The 24,355-nt window shown below is 45.4% G+C and overlaps 3 protein-coding genes across 13 annotated transcripts in view; all 3 read left to right on the top strand.

Annotated features, from left to right (window-relative positions):
• Positions 1 to 14,613, top strand: part of PRKAR2A (protein kinase cAMP-dependent type II regulatory subunit alpha) — a 53,633-nt gene extending 39,020 nt beyond the window's left edge. Inside the window, exons 6-11 of the mRNA XM_048957916.1 lie at positions 1,597 to 1,750; positions 4,655 to 4,756; positions 6,529 to 6,603; positions 8,547 to 8,612; positions 9,297 to 9,435; positions 9,996 to 14,613. Coding sequence (XP_048813873.1) covers positions 1,597 to 1,750; positions 4,655 to 4,756; positions 6,529 to 6,603; positions 8,547 to 8,612; positions 9,297 to 9,435; positions 9,996 to 10,129 — 670 coding nt within the window. The 3' untranslated portion in view covers positions 10,130 to 14,613. The remainder of the gene's footprint in view (positions 1 to 1,596; positions 1,751 to 4,654; positions 4,757 to 6,528; positions 6,604 to 8,546; positions 8,613 to 9,296; positions 9,436 to 9,995) is intronic.
• Positions 14,614 to 16,091: 1,478 nt separating this feature from the next.
• On the top strand, positions 16,092 to 18,418 carry LOC125698957 (ribonuclease P protein subunit p14-like). Of its 2 annotated transcripts, XM_048957927.1 has the most exons (5): positions 16,092 to 16,232; positions 16,308 to 16,392; positions 16,460 to 16,536; positions 17,322 to 17,400; positions 17,762 to 17,932. In XM_048957927.1, the coding sequence occupies exons 1-5, from the start codon at positions 16,147 to 16,149 to the stop codon at positions 17,816 to 17,818; spliced, it is 384 nt and encodes a 127-aa protein (XP_048813884.1). In that variant the 5' UTR covers positions 16,092 to 16,146; the 3' UTR covers positions 17,819 to 17,932. The 2 variants fall into 2 exon arrangements, with proteins under 2 accessions (XP_048813884.1, XP_048813883.1); XM_048957926.1 differs by lacking the exons at positions 16,092 to 16,232; positions 16,308 to 16,392; positions 16,460 to 16,536 and having other exon boundaries at positions 17,762 to 18,418.
• A 128-nt stretch (positions 18,419 to 18,546) lies between these two features.
• PXK (PX domain containing serine/threonine kinase like) overlaps positions 18,547 to 24,355 on the top strand; it is a 33,846-nt gene continuing 28,037 nt past the window's right edge. For 9 of the 10 annotated variants that reach the window (XM_048957902.1, XM_048957903.1, XM_048957905.1 and 6 more), the window contains exon 1: positions 20,704 to 20,904. In XM_048957902.1, coding sequence (XP_048813859.1) covers positions 20,803 to 20,904 — 102 coding nt within the window. In that variant the 5' untranslated portion in view covers positions 20,704 to 20,802. Of the gene's footprint in view, positions 19,283 to 20,703; positions 20,905 to 24,355 lie in introns of those variants that run through there. The other variant, XM_048957912.1, reaches the window with a different exon arrangement.

Here is a 24,355-nt window from a genome sequence, read left to right on the forward strand (position 1 = left end):
CTCGGTTGTGCCAGGTTGCCCTTTCCTGTTTTTATTTTTTTTTCTTGCAGGAGTTTTATATTTTTTCATGTGGGTATTTTTTTTGTGAGTCCTTGAGCTGCAAATGATTACCATCTCAACAATGTTGCTTTGGCCTGTGTTGTCATTCTTATCTTGCAGGGTTTTAGTTCACTATCTCATAGCTCAGCAACAGTTTTCTCAGTAAGGCTGAACCAAGGTCACTCAGTGGTGCCTCACCCCTTTGGTCCCTGGGCTGCAGGCAGCTGAATGCTAGGATAAAGGTTACATGGCCATAGTTATTTAGAAATAAATGGCACTGCTAAGTGACATTCAGACTGGAAGGATGGGAAAAAGTTGTTGCATTTCGCTGGAAGTTTTCCAAATGGCTCGTCTAGGTCAAAAGTACCTCTGAAGGCTCTTGTTCTTTATGCCTCTCTGAAAATGACTAAATGAATACTGAATCTATTACAAGAATTAGTGGAGCTTTCCAGGAATGGTAGTCCATATTTCAGTAGTTTCTTATTAGTAATGCTGCTGGTTGTTTCCCTGTCTGCTAGGTGTGATTAAGCAGTAGAGTGTGTACAAAGCATCTGCTGCTAGGCAGTCTTCATGTGCACAGCTTCTTTCTTCAGCTTTCTGGGTGACAAATAGGGACCTTCTTGGATCTTCTAATAAGTCCGAATCTGGCTCAGCTAGTATTGATCCAAGAGCTTCCTTGTTTTGATGCTTTCTAATTGCATGGCTGATGGAATTAATGTCTGCTCTGTGGAATCTCCTACAAGTGGGACTGTCATAAAGCTTCCCGTAGAACTTCTTCTTTTCTTCTGAATGCGGTATTCAGAGAAGAAATAAACCCAGGGTTGTCCATCAGTAATACTGAATGCCCTTCTGCTGTTAATGTGATGTAGATCTCACTAGAGTGACTGTTCCCATGCTTGTTTACTATGAAAAGTTTCACCTGCTGCCATTCCCATTGATTTTTTTTTTCTTTCTTAGGTGCCTAATGATGTTCTGGGAGATAAAACCATTCCTTCCAACAGAGGTGTCACTTTCTGGGGAAAGTTACATGTACACTCAGCTGCTTGAAGTGTTCTTTACCAGCCTCTTACCAGGATATAATATATTTTGTAAAGCTTATAGTTTGTTGTCTAATACTTGAGTGATCTTAGGTGCCATAGGCCAGAGTTAACTGAGCCTGGTTGAGCTATTTTTAAAGTTTTTTTTTAAGCCCTGGAGGCAAGACTGACCTGAGGGTGTTAAAGGCACCTGTGTGGCATCTTAAGGGCTACCTCTACACAGCCTGTGTCTTTGTATACAGTTGTGGTACAGTTAGAGCCACATTCATGCCTTGAGCTTGTACCTCCATCTTCATTAGATTAGTCTTGATTCTGAGTAAATTTTGGGCTACTTATTCCTTTAACTTTATTATAAGTTGGAAGCGTTGCCTCTTAGAGAACAGGGTGAGGAGACCTTTCCAGCCCAGCAGCTTTCATTTAAAGCTAGTGCGAATAGACTATTTCTGTAACAGCAAAAATTGTTTCATCACCTGTACTGGAATGTTGTGTAATGAAAAGCACCTATTCCATTGTTTTCCAGGGGACTGTATGATATTGTTGTAGCAAAAGACAACCAGGCGCGCTGTGTGGGCCGCTATGATAACCACGGCAGTTTTGGGGAACTGGCGTTGATGTACAATACTCCTAGAGCTGCCACCATTGTTGCCACAACAGAAGGAGCCCTCTGGGGACTGGTAAGGAAAGGAAGTTGCTCTCATTTGCCTACTGTTTGAAATACTAACTCACCGTGTCCAGGTGCTTCTCTCCATGTGACTCCTTGCACTAATAGCATTTTTTTATCATGGTTTCTTATCTTACCTTGTAGCATAGAAGGATCCATTGTGCACCGTTGGCCTCTTCTCTAGAATAACTTGTCTGTAAATATTGTATTGCTAGTTTTATCTGTCTCTTGTTTTGCATTTTTGTAATCAGAGCTTTTGTTAAGGAAAAAACAACCAAAGAATGGTGGAGGTATTAATGCATATATTTTGTAGAGGTGGGAAGGAGGTAATATACAAACAATATCCAAATAACATTATTTTCAGCTCAACCTCCTACCCTTCTGTCTGCTTTTATATGGATATGAACAGTGTTAAATATCTTCTTGAGCATGCCAGTAATATGAAGAGTAGGAAAACTGCCCAAAGCTTTGTTTTCACTCAGAATAAATGGTTATGATGTTCCTGGTCTCTGTGTTACCCTGGAAGAGGTTCTCAGGTCAAATGAAATACCAAGCTAAGTGGTGGTGCTGCTTTGTCTCCAGTCCAGCGGTGTTGAATGTGAAGCTGTAACATTAGTTTCCTATTTTAGTTCTTTTCACTGTGCCATTTGGATAAGGTTATTTTTCATAGTGCTCTCTTACTCATCTGTGAGGCTCACGTAATGAGCAGATTGTGTGATTGGAGAAGCCTTTGAAACCAGAAGTGTTGTGTTCTCTGTGTATCTCTGGGCTCCTCGGCAACTATCACTGGGGTTGGTGTGTGTTGGGACCTTGATTACACAACTGATGAGCTGCTACACACAGCAATCTGTGCTTGCTGAAAGAACTGAGTTTTGACTTCTTTGTGAGGTGAAGGAAAAGATGTTGGTCGCTAACCAGAAATCTGCGAGGATCTAATTTCTTGAACGTAACAGCTGTGTACCAAGTCCACTCATAAAAAGAAGGAAAGGAGGAGATATTCTTTGTTCTGCACAAATGGAGTTCTTTCATTTTTCTGATTATGTTCACGTAATTAATGAGATGTATTTGAAAGGGGACCTTGGTAGTGATCTAGCCCCATGGATATTTTGTGAACTAATGTTGCATTTTCATGCCTAAAACTGGTTACATTTCTGCTTGCTCTGTTGTTGACGTATTTAATTGTAATATTTTGTGCACAATGTAATTTAAACATTTTTATTAGTCTGTAAAAGTCACTGTTAAACTTACGGGTAATCTGCCAGTCAGCAAGTGCAGGTTACTCCTCCTGCAGTGCAGGCTTAGGCCAAGAGGAGCCTGGAAGGCGCAGGCACAAAGCAATCAAACGTGGGTCTCGTATGGAGCACAAAAGTGTCCCCTCACCATTTGCTGCTGCCTGTATCGGGGGAAAACCTCACAATCGTGTACTTTTCCATCACTGCTCTGTGCCTCCAAACAAAGGAATTCCAATTTTTTTTCTTATGCTTTTCCAATCCCCATGGTCGCTTCTGCACCTCTCTCCTCTTCCACGTGTGTGCTTTTGAAGAGACTTCTAGCACTGAAAAATTTCTTCAGAATGGAAACAAAACAAAACCCACCCATTCCTTCTGGCTTTATCCTCTTCTGGTTCTTTTGCTTAACAGTAATGCTATTCTTCCTTTCATCTGCCACTTCAACTTATTTATTCCACTGTATCACCAGTGTCGGTCGTTGTTTTCTTTCCAAGTAAGTGTAGCCTGCATTCCCTAAAACCCTTCTCTTACCTGAACACACCTCTTCACCTCACAACCTCTCTGCCTCAAGTAGCAGTTGATGTTTTCAGACAATGAGATCCAGAGCAGTGGCTCTCAGGGACTTCAGTTATTGCTGCTCACTGTCTTATACTTTTTTTTTCCCCTGACAATGTTCCTTTCTTCTGATTGTTTGTCTTGATTGTTTTCGCTTAGGCTCACCTTGTGTAAGGGCCACGAACATTACTGTTACACAAATGTTAATGACTGGTGGGGGGTGACCCCTTCCCCTTCGCCTGGATGCAGTGTTTATGCCCAACTCTCTAGTGGCCCTTCTTATCAACGTTCTACAGCAGCTTTCTGTGTGCAAATAACAAGCATTACGTTAAGATCTCTAACAATAAACTTGCAAACGTCTGCTGCTGCAGGTGCTCGGCCAGATGTTGCAGGCAGCCTGGCCTTCCCTCGGGTGCGTGCTGCCGCCTGCTGGCCGCACAGCCTGCACGGCACGGCTTGGTGCCTGGAGGGAAGTCGGGTGGGTGGTGGAGTGAGCTTGAGCACAATTTGGGCTTCAAAAACAAACAAACTCCAAATGCTTTTGCATCAGGAAGTTGCTATGGTACCTGTGGACACGTGGAAGTGCAGAAATCGCCATTCTCTGCAAAAAGCTGCCTCTTATCCTTAAAAGTGGGGGGAGAATCAAGGCTGGTGCTGTTTGATATTCTGCTTGCTGATCTACTTGAATCTGAATCTGTGATTTGAGAACAACCCAGTTCAGACTTGATTCTGCAGTTGCCTTATTAGGAGTTGCAAGAAGAGCATAACTTCTTCATTGTATGTGAAAATGTAAAAGATGGAATAAAAACCAACCAAAAAAAAAACCAACCAACCTCACAGACTCAGCTCTGGAAAACAGTATGAGAGTGAAACTGGAATTCTTAAATGGCTATCTGAGAAGGACCAAGTTTGTCTTAGAGCTCCCTGTTTTTCAGTTTGGTATTTACAGGAAATACTGTCATGAGGCCAGTTAAGATCACTGTTGTGATGTCATACCTTTTAATAACTGACTTCTTGTATCTAAATTCTCTTGCAAATATTAGATATTCATTTTTTCAGATGTTAGATAAAGGTTCTTTAATCAGTAAGCACTTTAGCTAGACAGAATAATCAATTTGTGCTGTTTCTTGCAGGATCGAGTGACATTCAGAAGAATTATATTGAAAAACAATGCAAAGAAGAGGAAGACGTACGAGTTATTTATTGAGTCTGTACCCCTTCTCAAGTCCTTGGAGGTAAAGTCTCTCAGAGACATTTGCACCAAAGTTTTCTGTTAGCTCCCCACTTGGTTTATACTGTTATCAGAAATCTGTGTCATTTTTTGCTTGCATGTTTTTAAGAGCTGCTTTAGTATCCTATTTGGTGTCCAGCTGCATTTGTACTGTTGAAGTTGTCTGACATGTTTTTCATATCCACCGTTCACAGTAGGCAATTCTTATCTCAGTCTTTGCAAAGGCTTTAAAACATACAGCAGGTAGAGAAGAGGTATTAAAGGGATAAAAGTTCAGGGTTTTGGTTCTGTTTGAGGGTGTTTCTGAAGTAATGATACGGTCTCTGAAATATTTGATTTTCATCAGCTGATGATTTTAAATGATTTTAAATTTCAAAGGTGTTTCCCTCAGCAGATCTTGCTTTATCTTACCTCTTGTAAGCTAAGAATAAGCTAAAGGAAGCACTGCTGCCCAGGAAAAAAATAACTGGGCAGAGCAAGCATGTGTTGTATTGGTTGTGTGGTGCATGATTTTAGGAATGATGTGTAAATTGTCACTTCCAAGCTATTGATTCAGCCTGTATTTTCAGAAAGGCTTTGGAGGCATGCCAGACTGTGTGGAACATTGTTATGTGTCTGCCTTTGCCTTATGCCATAACTTATATTTTTCTTTGATTCCTTGTTCTATTTTTCAGCTTCAATCTTTAGCACTTGGGAATAGTTCTCAATCCTCTTAAGAGAAGATTACAAAATTGCAAAGCATCATAAGTGTAAATAGTGGCTTCCAGAATATATTAGTTTGGACCTATGCTGATAGCTGTGGAAGGGGTGAATTACACAACATGTCCCTCAATGACTGGCTTAAACTAGTTTCATCAGTGAGATTTTTTTGAGCCCTAGATGACTCATAAAAGTTTAAGGATTCAAAAAAGAGAAAAATCTCATTAGCACTGGCTGCCTTTTTGCATGACACACTGCATCTGAATCATGCGTGGATTGTAATTAACAGTTTCTCAAACATGGGCTAGATGGAGGTGCATTTGTGAAATGAATAGATTAAAAATGAATCATGTGTTGAGGTATTCATTTTAACTGTTTAGGATTTTCTTCCTTTCTTAACGTATTTTTACGTAGCTTTGAACCATTAAACTTGTTTTGTGATGTGCTGGATGGGCAGCAGGAAACACTGGAGATAAGTTTAACTGTCCTTCCTCCCTTCCTGTGTGTGAAGGCCAAAGCACATTTCACTGCGTGTCACTTTGGTACCTCTTGACCTTGCTGCAGGGCATCCTGTTGCAGTGCTTGCTTACAATTTTTAGATCCAGTGTCTTTCTCATATCCCCTCTTGCTAATCTAGCAGTGAGCTTTAAGATGAAAAATAACCAACCAAAATAAACACACAAAAAACTCCAACCAACCAAAGACATTCAAGTGCGTAGCAATGAAAATATTTTGAAAATGAATTAGTATTTTTCACTGAGGTTTCTTGGGAAGTACTTGGGATTTTTTGAAGGGCTTTCTTCAGATTTCAGCTGAATCTCACAGGAAGTGATTTTTTTCTGTGCTTAAAGCAGCCAAATCAGCCATTTTTAACTTCAGGTGTGGGCACTAGAAAATGAAAATGTTTTTCATTGATCATTGGTAGTCTTGAAAGTTGTGCTGCAGTTTCTGAAGTCGTGTGGGGCTGCATTTTTCAGTAGCCAGATTCAGCACGTTTCTGTCGAGCGAGCACTTAATTTCTGAGTTATGAAGTTAATTATAGCAGGTAATTGTGCTTGATTTTCCTCTTCATTGCAGGCATCAGAACGAATGAAAATTGTGGATGTTATAGGAGAGAAAGTGTATCAGGATGGGGAACGTATCATTTCTCAGGTACTTGGAGCATAAATTCCCACCTGTCCTTTTCCCCTCTTTGTTTTTGTTCCTATGTGGAATTTACTCACAGAATCGTGTTAATTGGATCAAGTTGGCATCACTTGTTCTTTTAATACTTTCAATTTGTTTAACCAGGTTTTGACTACGTGGGGAAGGACCAGCACGTATTTTGTTACATATTTATTCTACTGTTTTAGCTTCTGGGTAATCCCTTCTCTTGACCATTTGTTTTTTATAAATGGTCTTTGCAAGGCTTCAAGAGGAAGGAGCCTTAAGAAGCTGAAATTACGAGTCTCTCTTTGCAATTTTTCATGAAAGTCCTGAGGTGCAGTTCTTGTAGGCACCTGTAACCAGATTAAATAGGGAATCCCAAACCACATCCAGAGCATCTCCAATTTCTGGGTCTGAATAAACAAGAAAATCAAGCAATTCGACAGGACTGTGATTTGCACAGAGCTAAACAAGCTCGATAGGGATGTTTTGTTAGTTGATATCAAGTCAGTTCACTGTACTGTCAAAGAACTGTCACTTAATTAAAAAGCTATTTTTCCAGATGCCTTTAAAAAGAGTATTTTAGTGTTAGCAATAGTCAGACTTCAGTCAACTGTAATGTCTGCTGTGGTAGATCAAGGCCAGATTGAAACATAAAGCTGGACAAATTCAATCTGAAGTTTTTTTTCTTTTTTTCCTGTGACAGAACTAACTTTTTGGAGTATTTTTACAGATGAAACACAGGAATTCTGCACCAATCTCAGCTGGGGGGTAGCTTTGTATATTTATTTTGAGAAAGTGCTCTATTTTAAGCAGGGGTTAATGCAAGAAAGTGCTTGGCTTACCTGGAATGGTAGGCTGTTTGGTCACAGGTCTCCCTGTTTTGTAAACAGAATCTGAATCCTTCATAGTGTCTTGAATAGTTAATCTTAATAACTTGAAATCAGCTAATACAATGCAAGAAAACAAGGTTTGCTGATAACAAAATACAGCCAAATCACTTCTTTCCAGAAAGACTCAGTTGCGTAAGCTGAAAATCTTGTTGCTTAAGAGCCTGAGAAACCTGGGCTGTCAGCAGAATCAAAGCTTTCTCAGAAGCTGTGCAGTCAGTGATCCGGTTACAGGGTTGGTTTCAATGTGTAACAGCTGAATTAAGGATAAGGATGTAATTACATGTAAGGAAAATTACAAGTAGGATTAATATTCTGGATTGATCTGGGTGATTATTGCACATTGCTGGAGATGATGAAATTTCATGCTTGGAAATGATGGTGATAGCTCTTGTACTACAGCGATTGCACCAGGAGCATGAATCCTTTTTCTCTCATGGATGATGTTACATTTTAATTATCTTTCTGGAATTTGATCTGTCAGTTAGGGCAGTGTGACTGAAAGCAGTAGCTTTAAATCATACTAGTGGTGCTTTAAACCATACTGCTGGTGTTACGTGAAGTTCCCATGACTCCTACTCAGTTTGATTCCAGTTTAGAAGTACTGAGCATTCAGTGCGTTAAGAAGTGCGCTGAGTGCGGCAGTTTGTGATAGCTGGCAACAGGAAGCGAGCAACTTCGTACTTCAGTACTCAGCACTGTTCAGAAAGAACCACAGATAAGAGCCTAATTTCTTCTGTAACTCCATGGGGCTTCTTGGAAACAGATGAGTGGAACTAAAACAGAAGTTCTTACTACACGTTCCTGTATCGTTTTGGAACTTGATTCTAAATGGCTACAATTTCTACTTTCTCCCACTTTCCTGATGTGATTTATTTTCCCTAAATAGTGTAATGCCATTGAGTGCTTTATTCTTTTTTTACTATATTTTCACAAGTGTTGTGTAATTCTTCACGTTGATGGCTTGCACAAAGCCCAGTTCAGAATGAATAATACCATTCATACATACTTTCATAATAAACTAAAAATATATACGTATTTTTTACCTTTTCTTCACAGGGCGATAAAGCAGATTGCTTTTATATTGTAGAATCTGGTGAAGTAAAAATCATGATTAAAAGCAAGGTGAGTTTGAACTGGGTGATTAGATTTTAAATTAATCCCTGATTTGATTGGCTTAAATCATTGATTGGCTAACTGCGGTGTGCAGAAGCCTTACTTGACTGACTTTGAGACATCATTTTAAGTACTTGAGATCATCGTCACAACTGCGATGTGTGTTTTACATCCCCATACCTGTTCTGAAGTGGGCAGGAGTCAGTTTGCCAATGTTGGAAGGTTTGTTTCTTCTGTCTACTCCGCACACTGACCTCTTGTACTCCCTCTGGCCTTAAGGGTCAAAATGAAACTTTCTTGTAGGATTGTAGCAAACTGCTAGGAAGAAAAAGCTGGGGTGTGTTAACTCCAGTATCCATTAGCATCTGAATAGATTCCTATACAGTCTGAAGCAATCCTTTGGGATGAAGTCTTATCTATAACAAAACTTTGTAGCTGTGTTAGGCTGTGTAGCAGTTCCCAACTTTGCAACAGTGAATACATCAAAACTTATTGGCCAGCATACACTTAACCAAACATGCAGTTGAACGTGCTGTCAAGGCGTTATAACATTACAGGGCGTGATTTAAGAGCTGCTAATTTGCAAGCTGTAAACCAATGGGCAGCTTCACATGTGCAGTCTATCTGGGATTAACTTGAACCTTGTACAAAGACGTAACTGTATGAGAGTAATTAAAATGTACTGTTTTGCAGACTATGATGAGTAAGGAAGCTAACCAAGAAGTAGAGATTGCCCGGTGTCACAGAGGGCAGTATTTTGGAGAGCTTGCACTTGTTACCAACAAGCCCAGGGCAGCCTCTGCCTATGCTGTTGGAGAGGTCAAATGTTTAGGTAAGCAAACGTTCTCTGTGTGTATCTAGTTACCTGTTTCTGGTCTTTTATTGTTTTGTGAACTACCCCTAACTGAGAAACTATTCAAAGTCTGGCAGCCTTTTGGCACCAGGTGGTCAGATTCTAGAAGCTAAGCGCATAGCTTGAAGTGGATGACTGTGCTGAAATTTGAGAAGCACCACTGCTTTTCTGCTCAGACATCTAGTTTCAGATGGGTGGGGATAACTGCATAGCAGGTTGGTTTTCCTGTGTGTGTGTTCTGTGCTCTTTGAAAAGGAGAATTTGCACCAAGACTCCAGACTTAAGCATTAGCCTCTTATCTAGCTTGCTTGTCACAGCTTCCAGGTGATCTGTTAATGCCTGCACGGTGTGTGTTTGACTTCTGAGATGAGATGTGTGTTAAGCTTGTTCCTCCAAGCGATAGTACAGAAAGAGATCAGCATCCATTGAAGCCTCAAAACCAAATGGGTTAGATTGAAGTTCTGTGCTTCAGCTTCAAAAAGTAGATTGTTTTATCCAAAAGGACTCTACTTGACAATCATATTTTTACTTCTCTGCAGTCATGGATGTGCAAGCATTTGAGAGGTTGCTTGGACCCTGCATGGACATTATGAAGAGGAATATAACGCATTATGAGGAGCAGCTGGTGGCAATGTTTGGCTCAAGCATGGACCTGTTGGATCCAGGGAATTAGGCACAGGGTACCTCAGTGCCTTCTTAGTTCAAGACACAAAAAAGCCTCCTATCAGCAACACAACTCACAAGGAAAATGGACACTACGGAACAGTTAATGCTGCTGTCTTCTTGGGCATTTTAGAAACCATAAGCAAGTCTCGGCACAGATGGATTGCTCACTCCCTGCCTCCACTTTGCTGCTGATACTTCATTATTAGACCTAGATTAAAAATGGTTCTAACTTTGAGTTCTCTTACTTGGTTCAGAATGGCATCTGTCCAGCAGTTCAAGTGCCTGATGCAACACCCAAAGTGTGCAAGATACAGAAGCCTCCTTCCTTCTGGTGTTCCTGTTGGGATAAATTTTCAGATCAAATTTTGTGGCAGGAGGTTGCCTGTTCCTCAGAGGCAACCTGTGGAATACAAGCCTTTGATAGGTTTATTATCTTTCTAACACTTCAATTACCCAAATTTGCTTTTAATTGTAGCAGCTGGATTTGACATTAAAATATCAATGGAGCCAGTTAGTACGGTGGCACTGAAACTTTCTTCCACCTGTTGAAAACTGCAGGTACTTCATTAAACCAAGTAAACTGAGCTGGGGACACAGGTGAGAATCTGATTAGCAACAAAATGCAGAAAATGAAGCATTGCTAAATTTAAGTGTTTTCTGAGCAGCAAAGAAAATTACTTCATGCTTCCCAAAAAAGTGCAGTGATTCAGACCGTATGGCTTGAAGGTGTCATAGTTGTCTTCTCCCCAGATTTGCTCCATGTTTCTGACACTATATATACATATGTATGTGGTGTCAAAATCACAATAGATGACCTTCTTTCATTTACAGAGATCCTTTATACTGCAAGTTTGCCAGGGTGCTGTTGTCTGACTCAATTTTAAAGCTTTTTAAGAATGAACATTTTGTAATTTAAAGGAAGACTACTTCTGTATTTATCTACAGGAGCTCCCTCCTTCCAATGTCACAGTATTTTAACTTAATTAGACACTTGAATGCTTTCAAATGCCACTGATTTCATAAGCCTTTCAAAAGTTGTCAGCATTTGTCTTTGCTAACTAGACAATTGGTGTATTTGAGGAATCTTTTGGGTTAGGTGATAACTAAGCTAATTATGTTTATCTAAAATACCTGTTAAATTTGCAGCATTTAGTAGGTAGTGTTTCCACAGCTTTAATGAACTTAATTCTGCTGAGATTTTATCAGAGCACCATATAAATACGAATCAGATGATAAGAAGGACATTTTTATGGTGTGAAAAGAATATTTATATAGAATCACAGAATGGCCAGGGTTGGAAGGGACCTCAAGGATCATGAATCACCAACTCCCTGCCACATGCAGGGCCACCAACCTCCACATTTTAGACCAGGCTGCCCAGGGCCCCATCCAACCTGGCCTTGAACACCTCCAGGGATGGACGGGGCATCCACAGCCTCTCTGGGCAGCTGTTCCAGCACCTCACCACTCTCTCTGTAAAGAACTTCCCCCTGACATCCAACCTAAATCTTCCCTCCTTCAACTTGAAACCATTTCCCCTTGTCCTGCAGTTATCAACCCTTTCAAAGAGTTGATTCCCCTCCTGTTTGTAGGCTCCCTGTAGGTACTGAAAGGCTGCACTGAGCTCACCCTGCAGCCTTCTCTTCTCCAGGCTGAACAAGCCCAGCTCCCTCACCTGTCTTTGTAGGCAGGACCTCCAGCCCCCTGATCATCTTTGTGGCCTTCTCTGGAGTCTCCAACAGCTCTCTGTCCTTCTTGCCTTGGGAGCCCCCGATCTGGATGCAGTGCTCTGGATGGGGCCTCACAAGAGCAGAGTAGAGAGGGACAGTTACCTCCCTCCCAGTTACCTGCTGGCCACCCCTTTTCTGATGGAACCCAGGATAAAGATATGAAATTTGTAGGTAGTTCATCTGTGACCCTTTGAATTTATGTTTTGCAGCTCGTGATAAAAACTTAATGGTGTTTTATGTGGATTATGATATTTTAATTGTGGATGCTGGTGTAACAATGTGCTGGCTTGATTCACAGCCGTTTGAGCAAGAGGAGAAGGATGCTAATATTGAATTTCTGCTTCTAGTTGTTACAATGGTGGATATTTTCTTTAAGGCACAGAAAACTCTGCTGCAACTTTAAGTTGATTACTGGGTGACTTTCTTTCTCCTAAATAGATGAAGTCCTCCCAGTTCCTGCAATATAAGTAAGATGGCAACTTGATAAGTTTGACTGTTGTCCAGTTACTGTCATTGGAGTAATATTTTTCTAAAATGCAAGTGATATGTAATGGGCACCCCTGAACGGGGTGTTTCCGTAGTATTAAAGTCCTGGTTGTAATGTGTAGCAGCTGTTCTAACTGCATGTATTTTAGAGCAGTGAATTTCCTTTGCTTTCCTGGGCTAGTTTTTCTCTCTTTTTTTGTGTGATAAATTACAGCCAAAGAAGCAGCAGGTACTTCATTCATGCTGTCATGCTTCTGAGGCTTAACACCAAAGACAATATCCTTCTTTTAATTATGGATTATTATTAATTTTTTTAAGAACAAACAAAAGAGTGAAAACAGTCTTTGATATTTTAAAGTTCAGGATGGTTTGGGTTCCAAGACAGAAGCCAACTTAGACTGTCCTGCAACCCAGACATAAACTGGTCTGCAAACCAGTCTGAGTTAAGTGCTGCCTAAGCTGTCCTGTGAACTAAAGAGAGACTTGCTGTGAATGATTGTCAGCTGGGCCTTTGTTGCTCCCAGGCAGAATATCTCCTATTCAGAGGGACCTGGAAGGTTGAGCTGTCTCTCAGATGGATTCTGTTTCTTGCAGCCCTTGGTTCTCTCTGCAGAACAAGATTTTGTTCCTCAGCACATGCAAACATTGGCAATTGTTTTGAAACATAACAAAATGCCCAGATTGATGTTAGATTTGTAAGTTCTACCTGGAAGGGAGGATTTCATGGCTTCTAGAAGTCAAAGGAGAAGATGAGAACAGAAAATCAGAAGATTGGGATCCAAGAACAAGAATTTGAAGTTCTATTTTTCTCTAGACTCCCTGAAGCAAAAGCAAATAGGGCAAATACCATCCTGCATCCAGGATGACCTCTTTCTGTAGTGTAAAGAGGCAACCTGACTCAAATCCTTGAGCTGAAGGAGAGTGAGTCTGTCAGGAGGCTCGTCCTCGCCCACCTTAAGAAGGTGCACAGTTGTAGTTTGCAGTGTGCATGATTAGTCTGCTTTAACCATCATGTTCTGTGCCATCTTGAAGCATGAAGGTAGCATCCAAAGCTTGCAGTGAGATGCTGGACGCTGCCTGGTTAGCCACATGGCACAGCAGTGAGCAAGGTCAGAAAACACGCTGGCAATGACAGTGTGACTGGGGAGTGAAGTGCCTGGTTGCAGAGATCTGCCTGCATTATTGCATCTCAGCTTATTCCTTTTCACTAGGACTGTTCCTCACAGATGAGGAGAATGCACACCGCTGTTTTTGTTGCTGTTGTTACAGTTCAGTGAACAGTAAATCTGCTGTGGACACCCTGAAATTTACAGTGGAGAGGTCTAGTTTTTAATCAAAGAACTCAGCAGCAAAGTGGGTATAAAGGATAGTGTCTTTGAGACTTGGAGGGAAACAGTTTGATTCCCTGCTTGTGATTGTTGTGAAGGCAGTGAGGGGAGCTTTCAGTGGCCGAATATCCTGGCATTTCCATTTCTATTTAATGTAACTGCACACGTTTCACAATGTTTAAAAAAGGGGGGGGGCAAGAGTGCTCTCTTCTAAAAAGGCAAAACAAAACAATGTGCAATTTTGCACAGAGGGCAAAAAAGAAATCCCTTTGAATGTCACTTCCAGTCTTTCTTTTCCATTGGCTGAAGATGGACTCTTGTTCTCGATGTGTATTTGTAAACTAGTCTTGCCAAAATACAAACACTTTGTGTTTCTTTTCACTCCAGATAATTTTTGTTGTTACGGTTATTGCTGATCGTTTCACTTCCTTCAAACCAGATATTTTATTTCAAGAGGCCTTCCTTGTGGATTTTCTCCTGATGTCTGCAGCACTACTCTGCTGTTCCAAGGTGGAAGAGAAAGTTGCTAACCTCATAAGAGAACACTCAACTCCGCTTAGCTGGCTGGAGCTAATAATGCGTTACTAATTTTCCTCTGCTTTGTGGGGCAGGAGGGGAATTAAATTCTGCATAAAGTTGCTACCTCAAGGCTCCAAGTGCTTTGAAAGTCTTTCACTTGGGAGAATTTCATAAGACAGTTCTTAAAATTGGTCTGTTCTTTTGAGTTAAATATGTTTTTAATTGATTCGAGGGACCCTTATTCATTTTACACTTAGTATTTGATTCTCAAAGGGTGAACAGCTGCAAAATTTGATTCTTGCAGTACAGTGTTAACGTGGAAAAAAAAAAAGTATCTGCCATATAAACATATGGTTTTAAAAAGTTAAACCACTCTGGGGTTCGGCTTCACTTTTGGTTAATAAACTGACATGTTGTGTCCAGCCTTCCTGGTGCAGTGTGTGTGTGCTCTTTATTGCTCCCTGCAGCTGACAGCCCCCCACAGCGAGTACATCAGAGTGGGATTTACAGCAGCTACCCAGATTTCCCTGGATTGCCTGAGTTCCTTCTGTTATCAGGGCTTATGGAGAACAGCACTCACCCTATTGCAACAACCAGAACATGTTTGTACATGATCTGACCAGCACGTTTTGCTTTCCAGTGATAAAATTTTGCTGTCTTCTTTAAAAAGGAATAGAAATTTCTGTAGATGTTATTGCTCCCAATAGAACTGGCAGCTCAGGCATATTTGCCAAATAACTGTAGGAAGATGATCTGGGCTCTGTGCTGTTTCTCTGTTCCTTGAAGGACCACAATATTCCTTGAGTTCTTGCTTGGTGCTGCTGCATTCTGTGCCTTTTTTAACCTCACTAATAATTTGATGAGAAAATGAGCCTTGGTACATGTTGGATGTTGGAACAAGATTATTTCACGTCTGCTTTTGCTTAAGCTTTGTTGAAAGCATTTAGTATTTTACAGTCAGTTTTTAAGTTAGGTGGGAGAGTAGTCCAGAAAAGGTGCCTGTTAGGAATCCAACAGCCTGCTTGGGAGACTGGACTGGAATCTTTAGATGTGGTTGGAAATGAGCTCTGCTGAGTGCTTACAGGGAGGCTTTGGGGCACCGTGTTTCTGTTTTCTTACGAATACCTCCTTTCAAGCACTGCAGGCTTTAGCTGACATAAGTATGCTGTATTTGCATCAGCAGGAGGAAGGTGAGAGCAGGCTGCCGCCTGTGGCACAGGAGCCCTGCCCTTCACGGCCTGACGCAGCTGGGCTCGCAGGGAATGGGATGGAGGGGATTGCTGCCAGGGGGACAAAACCCAAAGGTCAAATAGGGAAAGCTGCCCAGAACCTCGGCGTTCCTTTGTGCAGAGCGGTCAGAGAGCGGTTAGGGAGGTGGGAAATGCTTTCCCGTGAGCAGGGCCCTAACTCAGGCTGCACGGGGTGGCCGTTAGGTCGCTGCGGTGTTGCCATGCTGGCTCAGACCAATTCCTGACGAGATGCAGTTTTAGAAGAAGCATCCAGCTGGTTCTCAAGCTCAGGCTGTTTCATCTTGGGTGCTTTTTAAGTTATTGCAGTTTTGATTTATTTGCAGAGCGAAGGCCCTTCCCTCCTCTCTGCTGCTTTTCCACGCGATCCCAGGGCTTTGTGCCCACGCGTCGCTCACAGCCGGGACTCGAACGCAGCACCCAGCGCCGCCTCCTTACTGCTACGCTACGCGTGTTCGAACGTAGCACCGCGCGTGCGGCTCCGCGAAGGGATCGCGGTGGTCCCGTTTACGGTCACAAACTTATCAACAAGCCATCCGGCTGCTGATTAAGCTTTTAATTGGCGCTTTGACCTCCTTACGCTGCTTGTCCTCGAGGCTGGCAGATCGTCGGGCCCGCCTTCATCCCGCACTTCGGTCTCAAGCACCGCCTGCAGCTCCGCCCCGCCGCGGCCCCGCCGAGCCGCCGTAGAAAGGGGCGGCCGCCGCCGGGCGCATGGAGCGAGCGGAGCCGCCTGCGGCCGCCTACGAGCGGCGGGTGCTGGTGAGCGCGGCGCAGCACTGCTACCTGCGGGTCTGCCTGTGCGTAAGGCTCCGCTCCTCTGCGCCCCGCTCCTCGCCGCCCCCGAGCCCCAACTCCGCTCTGTTTCCCCGCAGGGAGCTCCCCGACGGCGCGGCCCGGCCCGGCGCCCCGCAGCTGAAGCAGCTGGTGGTGGCGGCGCTGCGGGAGCTGCACGGAGAGGTAAGGCGGGCGGATCGCGCCGAGCCGCGCGGAGCCCGGCTGCGCCTCACGGCGTCTCTGTGTGCAGGTTGGGGCCGCTTTGCCTGTCGACGTCTTGGCGTACGAGGAGAAAAGTCTGTGTGCCGTCCTGAGAGTGATTAGCGGGTAAGGAGCGCGAGAAAAAGCTCCATCGGAGAGCGGGCTGTGAGGAATAGCTGGGTACAGCAGGGTGCGTGGAGCGTGAGGGAAACGGCGGGCTGTGAGAAAGGAGACTGGGTCTGTTGTGACGGGACGGGGGAAGCGGTGTCAGGCTGGAGAGAGGAGAGCTAGGCTGAGCGCAAACAGCTCTTGCAATGAGCGCGGGGAGGCACAGGCTGCCCAGAGAGGTGCTGGATGCCTGCAGACAGCCGAGGTGAGGCTGGATGGGCTGTGAGCACCTGGTGGGGCTGTGGGCATCTCTGTGCATCGCAGGGAAGTGAGGCCAGACGACCTCTCATGCCCCATCCATCTCTTAACAGTTCTGTGAAATAAAAAGTCCCTCAGGTTTTGTGACCTGTGTGCATCCATACCTGCTGTAGAACAGAAGGGTCTGGAGGAGCAAAGCCCTGCTGGAAGGTGTGGTTCTAAATCTCTTCCTGTGAGAATGGGGGTCAGGTTTAAATGTTGGAGACAGCTGCAGGTGCTGTGGGGGAAATGGCACTGAAAGGCACAGGAAGAGCTTAAGAACAGGGCCAGTAACGTAACATGGTCACCATTAGCATCTGCCCCGTGTCAAGGACAAGGGTACAGCCCTTATAACAACCCTTCGTGACAGAGCTGCTACCAGAACTCACTGGTGCGTTACAGGTTGTCAAAGTCTGCCTCGTTACTGTGTAACATGTTTTAAAAACATTTATGCTGTGGGAAAAGAGAAAAAAAATCTTAATGTCCTTTGTCTTATTTTTACTCAGAGGCCTCGTCAAGCTGTGGAGTGCTCTGACCCTGCAGGGCTTCTACCAGAACAGGCGGTGTGCCTTCCGGGTACTGCAGGTAGGAGGGGGCCTCCCCACCATCAGTGCTGTGCTGCATGTTTGTTTGGCACCTTTCTTCCCTTTCATCCCATTTCTTCCCTTTCTAAAAGTCAGTAATGACCTCATGTAGAAATGGATGCATAAATGTGCACCTCCAGACCTTTTGTCTTTTCCCCCTGAGGATGCTGCTTAATAAAATGACTTCCACGAATTCTTTGTCTCTGAAGCCATGGCTAAACAAATTTCTGCTTAGTCATGGCTCTTACTTTAAAATCTTCTACATAAATGGGAGGATTAAATATTTTCAACTCTGGGTGCATTTGATGATTTTTTTATTTTTTAATGCTTCTCGTTTTCTTTTTTTCTTTCCCCAAAACAAGACATCTCCATTCCTTCTTGCGTTAGCTGGGAACAGCAGGGAGCTGGTCTTGGACTAAGTCTCCAGTCTGGGTGGACTGTCAGAAGGTCCTTGAAATGTTGCTGCTCTTCAGATGTGGAATTTCTAGAGGGGATTTCCGACACAGAGCTTCAACAAAGCTGGCGGTTACCAACCTGTTGTTTGGATGTCCATTGCTTCAGAATTTACATATAAAAGTTGGAGACAAAGCTGAACTTACCAGAGTTTTTACACAGAATGATGTTCTTACTTTTTCTCATTTAACAGGTGACACAAATCCTTTGCATTTAAGTGAAGATTTTGCCAAGAAAACTAAATTTGGTAGAACTGTTGTACACGGAGTTTTGATCAATGGACTTATTTCTGCAGTTCTGGGTACTAAAATGCCTGGTCAGGGCTGTGTGTTTCTTTCCCAGGAGATTCGATTTCCAGCTCCTCTGTATACTGGAGAAGAAGTGATAGCTGCAGTGGAAGTGAAACGACTGAGGAGCTCTGTTGCACACGTCTCAGTATCGTGTAAAGTCAAAGAAAGTGGAAAGACTGTTATGGAAGGGATGGTGAAAGTCATGGTGCCAGCAAGTTCGAGCTCTTGATCTTGTGTTTCTTACAGTAAAGACAGAAATGTATGCTTGGTTTTGACCACCTTTGTCACGTTCCATCTATTAATGCAGTAAACTTGCAACAAAAAAACCTCTAGGATCATTCATCGACAGCAAACAAACACAATCCTGAGAGTAACTGCATCAAGAAACCTTTCAATTTTTCTGTGCAGCTCTGGAATTGGGCACTCACATCTGACAGACGTGGCCCATTTTGACAAACATCTGCTGTGCCACAGGGCTTGGAGTGAGGCTGCTCCTTGCAGCCCATCTGCAGGTCACACTAGTTAAGTTCAGCCAGAACATTTTTGCTGTTTATAAAATAGTTATATTGCTAACAAACGCGTGAGAAGGGATGGTGTTGTGCATTTCAGTAAACCAGACAAGTGGAAGTGCTGACACTCACATACTGCAAGATTTCTTCAGGTAATCTGACTGAAGCTCTGGCTGATGGTGCTGCAGTGTGCTTTTCTGCACCGTTCTAACTTTTACATGGAAGTTGTAGTCAGCCTTTATACAAGCAATGTGTGCTTTCTGATAAAGCTTGTAGGTGCAGCTCTTGCATATTTCACCAGGAATAATGGGGAGATCTCCTGAAAGCATGGGCTCTTCTCAGTGGCCGGCCCATAATTTTATGGCCAAACAAATGCTATCCTCCCATCTCCTCTGCAGCAGAACTGCATTCTGCGTTGATGCAGATAACCTCAGAAGTTGTTTGCTATGTGTGTGGTAACTGCTGAGTCCCAGCCTGAGCACCTGGGAAAGGACCCGGTCGGCCTTGGGAGCACAGGTGAAGGCAGTTCAGCTGTAGTCCTCACTGAAGGCTGCCACTGGGAAAGGATCTCCTTCTGGAGATCTCTCCTTGGTGAAGCTTTCTCCTGTGAATCTGGAATCTTCTGATACGGGTGAGCAATCTTCTTCCCTTCCCTTATGGCACCTTTCTGTCGTGCTGATCTTTCTGTCATCACACCTTTGTTGTAATGCCTCTCCCACGCTATTGATCTGTCCAATTGCTACACTATGGAGAGAAAGTTTGCCTTCAAACAATGCAGTGAAAGTACTAGTAAAATAGCTAAGCTATCCAGGTGCAGTGCAGCAACGAATCTTCTCACTCCTTCCCTGTAGCACCGACCCTCTGGATGCGATGTTAGGTTTGTGCCTGCTAACAAAATGAACCGAAGCTGAGAGTGGAGCAGCAGGAGCAGTTTGCAGAGGAGCTTTTGTGCTCTTCAGCCACTCTGCTGTCAGCACGGGATGGCAGTGCTGTGCAAGGGATGGCAGGTGTGGCTCAGTGAGCCTTGTTCCTGCATACAGCTCTCTATGGGAGTCACTGAAACATAGGGATCGTGGGCTTTCCAGCTCAAAAAGCAAATGGTATCCTGGGCTCCATCAGAAAAGGGGTGGCCAGTAGGGATATGGAGGTGATTGTCCCCCTCTGCTCTGCTCTTGTGAAGCCCCATCTGGAGTACTGTGTCCAGGTCTGGAGCCCCCAGTATAAGAAAGACAGCTGTTGGAGAGGGTCCAGAGAAGGCCACAGAGATGATCAGGGGGCTGGAGCACCTCCCCTACGAGGACAGGCTGAGGGAGCTGGGCTTGTTCAACCCGAAGAAAAGGCTGTGGGGTGAGCTCAGTGCAGGCTCTCAGTACCCAAAGGGAGCCTACAGAGGGGAGGGGAATCAACTCTTTGAAAGGGTAGATAACAGCAGGACAAGGGGAAATGGTTTTAAGTTGAGGGAGGGAAGATTTAGCTTCAATGTCAGGAGGAAGTTCTTTACAGAGAGGTTGTGGATGCCCCGTCCATCCCTGGAGGTGTTCAAGGCCAGGTTGGATGGGGCCCTGGGCAGCCTGGTCTAAAATGGGGAGGTTGGTGGCCCTGCATGTGGCAGGGGGTTGGAGATTCACGATCCTTGAGGTCCCTTCAAACCCTGGCCATTCTGTGGTTCCCAAATAGGGTCTCAGTACCGCTGCAAGGAAATTTAATTGATTTCTATTGGGGAAAAAAAACAGTTGTACAGATTTCAGATGAGTGAGGGGAAGATGCTGAATCCTAGCGGAACTTTTTATGGCAGTTTCAACACCCGAGAGCCAGAAACAAGCACGGAGCTGCCCCCATCCCACCCTGTGCCGGCGGTACGGCACGGCTGCGCTCGGCGTTTCCGCCCCGGCGGTGAATTCGCGAGAGCCGCGCTCCCGCCGCGCGAGGCCCGAGCGGCGCGGGCACCCCGAGAACCCTGCGCGAGGCCGTCGGGGCGGCACGGCGCCCCCTGGCGGGCGGGCGGTCGCGGCGCAGGGCGGGCGGCGGCGCTAAGGCCCGGCGGGGCGGCGCGGGGCGGCGCGGCGCTGCCGTTGACAGCGGCGGTCGCGCCGGGAGCTGGCCGGGGAGGAGCGGGTCGGCGGCGCCGGGCTCCCGTCGCCCCTCCGCGGTATGGCTTTCATGGAGAAACCGCCGGCCGGCAAGGTGCTGCTGGACGACACGGTGCCGCTGACAGCGCAGATCGAAGCGAGCCAGAGCCTGCACTCGCACACGGTGAGGGCGGCGGGCCGGGCCGCGGCGCTGGGCTTTGAGGGGCGGCGACGAGGGGAGCCCGGGGTGAGGAGGGGAGCCCGGGGGGAGCAGGGCCGGGGGGAGCGGCGGGGTCCGGCTGCGGCGGGGCGGGGTGCGGCGCGGTGTCCCGCCGAGGTGCTGCGAGGTGGGGCGCGGAGGGCCGCAGCAGCGCCGTGCCGCCTCCGCCCGGCCCCGCGTGCCGGCGGCTCGGCGTGGCTCTGCGCGGCTCCTGCCTGCCGCCGGGCTCTGCCCGCGCTGTGACCCGGCGCGGCCGCTGCTGGGGCTCGGCTGTGCCCCGACCTTCGTCCGCCCGCAGGGAGGCCTCGCACCGCCCGCGCTCTCTGCTTTTCTCGTGATCCGTGACGGCTTTTAGGAGCGGCGATGGGTCCCGCCGCCTCGTTTCGGCAGCAGAGGCGAAGTTGCGCCGCGATGGGTCGCGCCCTGTCGGATGTCGGCGCGGTGCCGTCGCGCTCCCCGTGCAGGCGGTGCCGGCAGAGCTGCCCGGAGCGGCGTCTCACGGCCGGCCCGGCTGCCTGCAGGCCGCCTTCGTGAGCGCGCACCGACAGCCCTCATTATCTCCTGCCCGTGGTTGTTTTCCGCCTTGAGAACTGCGCTGTTAGGGGGTGAGCGAGCGGCGTGTGGCAGAGAAGCAGAGCGAGCGGGCTGCCGCTCCTGGCCGTGTGGGAGCAGCGATGCTGGGCCCTGCGGCAGCAGCAGGCCGGCAGGCAGCGCGCTGTGCACGGGGCGGGCTGAGCCAAGCGGTCCGTGCTTCAGCAGCGTTATGCTGTGTGTTACTCTTCTTATACGTGAAGAGCCCACGTTAACTGATGCTCTTAGTCTTCCTCTGCTCAAAGTCTTCTCTTACAGATGTGGTGAACCTGGCAGGCCGTGGCATCCCCCTCTTGCATCTCCTGCTATACGTGAGGCTGACCAGGTTTATATTCCAGCAGGCCTCGTGCTTCTGTCTGTTCTGGTGGCTGTGGGGTGTCTGCAGTAGGACCTGCAGAAGTTGTGTCACTTCTAGCATTGCCTATTAGCAGCCCAGATCTGTTTCACTTTTAAGTCATTTTTAGTGTGGCTTGTTGCACTTCTCTGCAAGTGCAAGTGATGGTAGCAGCTTGTTGTGTTCCTTTGGCTTGTGTAAGTCTGATTAGGAAAAGAAAACAACACCACAAAATCCTTTTAGAATGAGTATTCAGGAGCAGGCTTTCAATCCAGAGTGTGTGTTTGTTGCCTTGGCTGGGTGAGGTTGATGGTAAATGTCAGCCCCTCACCTTCCATCTCTGTACTCTGTTACTAATGGATGTTCAGAAACCTCAACTGATTTGTTCTGATCTTTTGTTAATAACAGAATGCTGAAGCACTGCGCCTTTTGATTTAAAGTCTGTCTCTAAGATACATCTATTAGTAATTGTTTGTTTTACTGCAGAAGCCCTGTTGATAGTTGAAAGATGATTTGAAGTGTCTGTAGCACAGATGGTTTGTAGAACAGCAGTGCAGGATAACCAAATTCAGGAAGCTGTAACGGAGCCCTGTGTTCATGTTTGATGTCAGTTGAGTGTTTTGTCACTTTGGACACTTCAGCTTGTATCCCCAGGACCTGAGTGATTATTGCTGGTAATGCTATCTCTTGTTTGGTCTTGCCTGGTATAAATAATCCCACCAACAGATCCTTGTGCTTGAAGAGGTGCATAAATGAATCCTCTCTAAGAAATATCTAGCAGGTGGGGTGTAGTAGAAATGTTTCTGTGGTACATCAGGACTGTTACAGTTTGTTATGTTATAGTTGGAAGTAAGTAAGTTGCATTAACTCTTTGGTTTTGTCCCCCACCTTCAAGTGATTTCCTAACAAGGTGTAAGTCTATTCTGTTCTTTATCCCTCCTAAAAACATCTGTAAAACTAAGCCTCCATCTGCCAGGTGTAGAAAATAGCTTGTGTTCTGAGCAACCAGTGAAGGAAAAGGTGGGGAATTTCAGGAAGGGCTCCATGACACATGAAACACCCAGCAGAAGGTTTGTGTCAATTGAATAGCTCGCTTCTCTATTGTTCTGAGCAGCTTCTGTTAGTTTAGGTTTGATACAGCAGAGTGAGTGAATATAAACTGAATGGCATTGAGTCAAGGGCTGTGCTTGGCAGGCACTGAGTTTCTCTTTCCTGGGGATGAAGATGAAGCTGAAAAATAAAACTGAAAGCAAAACCTGAAACGACTGCATTGTACCTGAACTGTCCAGAAAGCAGCAGGGACAGAGCTTGGAGCTGGAATGTTCTTTCGAGGGTTTGTACTTTCTGCTCAGTAAGAGCATGGCAACCCCCTCGCTTGTTTTTAGAACTTGAGGAAAGCAGCTGCAGAATGCTGTGGTTTGCTCACGAGCTCTCTGCTCTTTTCCAAGTGAAAAGAGCTGGAAGTTCTTCCTCGTGTTGGTACATCTGAGCTGGGCTGTAACCTCCGTGCTTCTGTGTGGCAACAAGGACGTCGTCAGCGGCGTTTGTTGTTCTGTGTTTCCTCCACGGGTGGTTGAAGGTGGAAACAACTCATTTTCTATGTTACTGAGTGGTACTGAGACACGAGTGGCTGCGGGGCACCTGCTGCAGGCTGGGTTCGTGCTGCTGGCAGGGCCACGTCCAGCCATTATGCAGGAAATGAAGCTGTTCTGTCGCCACAGCGCTCCTTGGCTTCAGTGGGAGTGAGATGACATCCGCTGTATGAAACCATCTGCAAGTGTCTCCACCTGATGCCAAATGCGTGCTGACAACAGGGAGGCACTTCCAGCACCAAAGCTTTTACACGTTTTCGCTACTGAAATTGCTTCATGTTGCAGTTCTGTGTGCTCCCCGTCTAAAGGTGGCTTTCTCTGTAAGTTTTGGTAGCTGCATGCTTCCATAATCGCTTAGGTGTATGACACATCTGTACATACACGTTTCAGAGCACTTAAAAGTAGTAAAACCACTACTTCTAAACAGCCCTTCATTCTTTTCCAAAGCAATTTTCCTTTTTCATTCCTTTTCAAATTGAGGTTGAAGTAGACAGACAGACAATTTTGCTCCAGTCCATTGCTGTCTGAACAGCACTTGGAAGCGAAGAGCTGAAATGAATCCCTCTTGTAACACACTCCCAGAAATTTTCATTCTCCACAAGTGAAGATGACTGTTGATGCTTCAGAAAGCATTTATGTTTTTCCTGTATTATTTCCTATTTTTTTTTCCCATGCAGCAAACAATGGTGCTCTGTCTTTCTGGAACTCCAGCGTTAGTTTAAAAGCTTGCAGAGGGCTTTGCCCATCTGCTTTACGAGGAGTTCAATCTCTACATGTTTGCCTTCACTTTGAAAAATGATTTCCTCAGATTACCTTTAGAGATGGCTTTGGGCAGGGAGCTCTTAGAGCTCGCTCACTGGATGTTTGGACACACAGATCCCCCATAGCATGTGCTGAG

This window comes from Lagopus muta, chromosome 11 (genome assembly GCF_023343835.1).
Source record: "Lagopus muta isolate bLagMut1 chromosome 11, bLagMut1 primary, whole genome shotgun sequence".
NCBI classification, from domain to species: Eukaryota; Metazoa; Chordata; class Aves; order Galliformes; family Phasianidae; genus Lagopus; species Lagopus muta.